The 4,497-nt window shown below is 37.7% G+C and overlaps 3 protein-coding genes across 3 annotated transcripts in view; 1 reads left to right on the top strand and 2 right to left on the bottom strand.

Moving 5' to 3' along the window:
* Positions 1-2,781, bottom strand: part of cenpe (centromere protein E) — a gene marked incomplete at its 3' end in the record, with an annotated part of 25,077 nt that extends 22,296 nt beyond the window's left edge. The window contains 5 exon segments of the mRNA XM_035679066.1: positions 669-788; positions 876-994; positions 1,099-1,188; positions 1,275-1,387; positions 2,617-2,781. Of these exon segments, the coding sequence (XP_035534959.1) occupies positions 669-788; positions 876-994; positions 1,099-1,188; positions 1,275-1,387; positions 2,617-2,672 (498 nt within the window).
* Positions 1-4,497, bottom strand: part of smim8 (small integral membrane protein 8) — a 31,318-nt gene that overhangs the window by 19,776 nt on the left and 7,045 nt on the right. The gene's annotated exons all lie outside the window — the stretch shown is intronic.
* ddx51 (DEAD (Asp-Glu-Ala-Asp) box polypeptide 51) overlaps positions 3,061-4,497 on the top strand; it is a 7,535-nt gene continuing 6,098 nt past the window's right edge. The window contains exons 1-2 of the mRNA XM_035678662.1: positions 3,061-3,261; positions 3,766-4,064. Coding sequence (XP_035534555.1) covers positions 3,239-3,261; positions 3,766-4,064 — 322 coding nt within the window. The 5' untranslated portion in view covers positions 3,061-3,238. The remainder of the gene's footprint in view (positions 3,262-3,765; positions 4,065-4,497) is intronic.

Below are 4,497 nucleotides of genomic sequence, written 5' to 3'. Positions count from 1 at the left end.
ATGATCAAGCTGATTGCAGCAAAACTGTTTCAGAACAATCTCAGAATAATCATTTAATATTCTATTTAGAAGGCTGTACCTAATGTTCATCAATCAGGCTTTTCAGCCAACAAAAGGTTATTACACTACTAAACTGAATCTTGAGAGTTTGTTAGTTCTAACTTAAAATTTACAGTATGTCATTTTTGCCGCTAGGGGATCACTCATATCAAGACAAAAACAAAAATGATATAGTGCAAGACCATAGGAGTTGTTGTCTTCATTGTTAAACAACCACTATCTGACAACTATCTGCTAAAATCATGCATACAGACAAGGTAATCTATTAAAGTTGTATTCCTGTTATGTTTAGTCATGTTCACAACTTTCCTTCCTCACTCTCTGATGGATCTTGTGTTTACACAGAGGTTATAGCATCTAGAGCCAAGCAAAGACATACACCGTGAACTGAATAAAATGACATTTCTCTGGGTTTGAACATTGTTGGAAACATTTGGCATAATGGAAGTACACAACTCAACTACATATAGAACATAGAGCTAGAGTTTATAGACATTTTGAAGCAGAAATGTAACACTTTGTAGCTTTAAGTTATTTGCAAATGTTGAAAAAACTAAACCTAAAAAGATTTGATAAGGGATCCAGATTTGCTAAAATGCCCCACTTACATTAATTGTCTCTCTGACTTCCAAGGGTTTTCTCTTCCAGCTGTCAACAAGCAGATCAGTTACCGTCTCATTGTAGATTTCCATGTAAGAAACCCTGAGAAGGAACTCCTTCTTTGGACACTTTGGGCAAAAGAGTAGTCATTTATTAGAATAAACAATGATTACACGACAAACTGTGGCCTATATCAAACGTGATGCAATTCTTACATTTTTAATGGTTTGGAAGACATCTTCCACAGCCAGAGGTATGACCCCAGGAATACGGTCACTCCCCATCATGGTGAAAGTCTTTCCAGAAGATGTCTGCCCGTAAGCAAATATAGTTCCTGTGGATTAAACACAGAATATATATACACCACTCAGCTACAGTAAGTGTATGGAACATGTTACCAGAAGACAAGACTCTCTGTATTCAGTTTCCATTACATACCATTGTATCCTTCAACAGAGGAAACAACCAGAGGCTTTGCAATGTCCTGGTACAGCTGATTGGTTGTTTCTTCAGCAGTGAACACTCGGTCTGTCAACAACAGAGGAGAACAGTGAACAACAGTAGAAAAAACTAGTAGGTACACTTCTTAATCCTGTACATACTGCAAAACATACCGAAACTGAAGCTCTTGGTGGAATTTCCATCATCAATCTGATGAATTGATTTCTTATCAGCTTTCCAAAACAGCTGGACGGGCTCTGGATTCTCCGATGCAGCACTTTCTTCCCTGTAACAAGGACACACATTTGGGATATATTACCAGGAAACATTACCAGCTTTTTTCAACAACATCTTCAAGAGACAAAGTTGCCCTTTGAGAATGAATGTGGAAGCACAAGCTAAAGTGAAATCTAATATTTGGAGGAGACTCAAACATCCCTTTTGTTCACAGTATTATCCCCAATTATTATGTAGTGACAAGTATATGTGAATAATATCACAGATTAGGGTCTTGATTCTCATATGCATTGTGACAAGAGAGGACCCTCACTATCCCCTGTTCTCTGAATACAAACCTTTGCCATCGGGAAGAAGACACAGTGCCAAAGTGAAAATCAGTCAGTCATTCTTCCCAACATCCATCAAGCTGCTGAACTCAAATAATAAGTATGTGCAATAAATACACAGGCAGCTTAGCACTCAAATAGCTCTATTATATTAGTTAAGCCACCAGCACCATTGTCAAGTTAAAGTTTCAACTCGTCTTCCAGACAACTCTCGTAGTCGAGTCCAGGGGTTCCCAAACTTTTTCATGTCCAGAACCCCCACAAAAGATGCACAGTAGACCACAGACCCCCATTTGAAAGAATTTTATCTTAAAGAATCACCTCTGAATATATTTCTACATTTGAAGATGACTTCAGGGGAAACCCAATCGATAAATTGATAATAAAGTCTTCATAGTCCAACAGTGATCAGACTACATCACTATAAATGATACAATTACATTATTACATTACAATCAAACCAAAACGGCCAACCATATTTCTCTCCTTGTTCTTCCAACTTCCAAAAAATGTGATAAAAGTTTAAATACTCTATTCCTCCTTTTGCTGGGGACCCCCTACAACCCACTCATGGACCTCTGTCGGTCCCCGGACCCCAGTTTGAAACCCACTGGTCAAGTCTAGTCTTGTTGAAGCAACAAGTAACGTATAGATATGACAGCTAATACTATAAGAGCTATAGCTCCACAGCAACACTAACGTTAGCTTAACATTAGGTTAGTAAGCTACATAAATAAAGGAACGTTTCATTTGTATTTGTAAAACATAAACAAAGTTTACCGTTGACGCTAGATGAACAATTATCATTATTTACTGAAATTAAAACTAGTTGTTTAATTCTAAAATTTCGCTAACAACACATTATTAGCATCACTTTTAACAGTCGGCATTAGCATTAACGCTAACGTTAGGCTGGCTGTAACTGATGGGCTGTTGGCTCAAAACTTACCTCTCAATGAGCGGACGGACTCGAACACATACTTTAACAGCCGACTCTTCTGTCATTTTTTCTTTTTGATAGTCGGCCACCAAAGATAAAATTCGCAGGCTAACTAATACATCTTTCACAAATGATAACGATAATTACGCCTTAACTGTGAGCGCACTGAGTGACTCCCTTCGCTATGTTCAAATCTTTTGCACTTTGTTTTGATTGGTGGACGTCACAGGGCGGACAGAGCCATATGGGATGGCGGGGAAAAAAACGCTCGCGCTAGGCTGTAGTTGCAGTTGTGCTTTTTAAAAACATTTTTAAAAATGTTTAATAGCTCATATATGCAAAAATGGCTCCGAAGGCAACATTTGTTTGTTTTTACTTAAATTTCAGCAGAGAAAAATGTGGTCGCGCCCGACTGGTGACGTAAAATGCGACTGGCTTGAGTGGCGTCATCAACCAGCGACCAATACCGTATGGAAAACACATGAGAAAGTAGTGGATTTTGTCGTTTAGTAGAAGTTGAGCGTTTACAGTAGTTTAAAGAAACCTGGGCGCGGTATATTGACATTCAGTGTTAATATTTTCCTACTGCGGGAAGGCTAAAAGTATAGAAAACGTTTTTGGGGCGTTTGAAATGTCTCTGTTTCTGGTGAACAGGTAGGCAACGCTTATTCTCTACTAGCTAACATTCTCTTCTTACAGTCACGTTAATACATGACATTGTCAGTGTTTTTTAATTCGTGCAAAATATCAGATATCACAATCAATAGTACATTATTGATCCCCGGGGGGAAATGTTACAGTTGCTTAAGTTGCTAAACAAAGATAAATTATAAGAGAATAAGAAGCCAACAATGTCAAAATGTGTGCATTATAGCACAATATACACAGCAATAATATTTATAGAAAAATAAAAAAATAAGACATATTTATACTACAATATATAACAACGGTGTAATAATTAATAATAATGCTGTGTTAATGTGTGTTAATGCAATAATAATAGTAAACAATATAATTATATAGTTGTAACAGTGTAAAAAAAAAGTAAAATCACAGTCCCTGTAATATCCCACGTCATAACACTCAATTTACATTTACTAGCCTTGGGGTTTAAACACGAAAATCAGATTGCATTTAATTTTGTCATGTTGCTCGCAGATATCTTGGAGAGGAGGATGATGGGAGTGCCTCCAAAGAGTCTCGGTCCCAGGCGTTGCTGGCTAAACTGCAGCAGAAGGCAAAAGAGAAGCAGAAACAGAGTTTGACTGAACAGAGACAACACGTGCCTGAAGAAAAGTCAGAGTGGCAGGATGTCAAAAAGAAGAGAAAAGCCGACAAGGACCATAGTCAGGAACATCAACACCATAAAAAGAGGAAATCAGAACAGGACTCTGATGGCAATGATGAGGCTGTCGAAAAGAAAAAGAAAAAGAAAAAGAAGAAGGAGGATCAGTCAGGTGTGTGCTTGTTCAACATTATGACGATCAAGATCAGCAATCTCAATTAAAAGTTCAGTCTAGGCATGAAAAGTAACTAATTCTTGCTCTATTCACTGTACGTCTTTAATGGTTATATATGGCCCAACAGACTCCACTGACAAAACTGGTCATTTTATGTAGCAGATGATCAGCAGTATTATTGCTATTGCTCGCTAACAGGCTCCATAGACAAAGTAATTTTACTTTTTTACTTAATTCAAAGAGGACAGAAACAAAATAAAACTCACCAAAACCGTCTTTGATAGTCTTTCCACAGTTCCAACAATCACCAGCTCTGGTTTGGTTGAAATAAATCTTTAATTCACTGATGTAGATGATAAAAACAGCAGTTTCAGTCGCTCTACTCAGCTGCACATGGAGCAGACCGCCTATGGAAACAAACCACAGAGAG

Source organism: Morone saxatilis, unplaced genomic scaffold (assembly GCF_004916995.1).
Source record: "Morone saxatilis isolate NCDOM2014 unplaced genomic scaffold, NCSU_SB_2.0 Contig7, whole genome shotgun sequence".
In the NCBI taxonomy this organism is placed as follows: Eukaryota; Metazoa; Chordata; class Actinopteri; family Moronidae; genus Morone; species Morone saxatilis.
The sequence above is the reverse complement of the archived record's forward strand: the minus strand, read 5'-3'. Positions and strand labels throughout refer to the sequence as shown.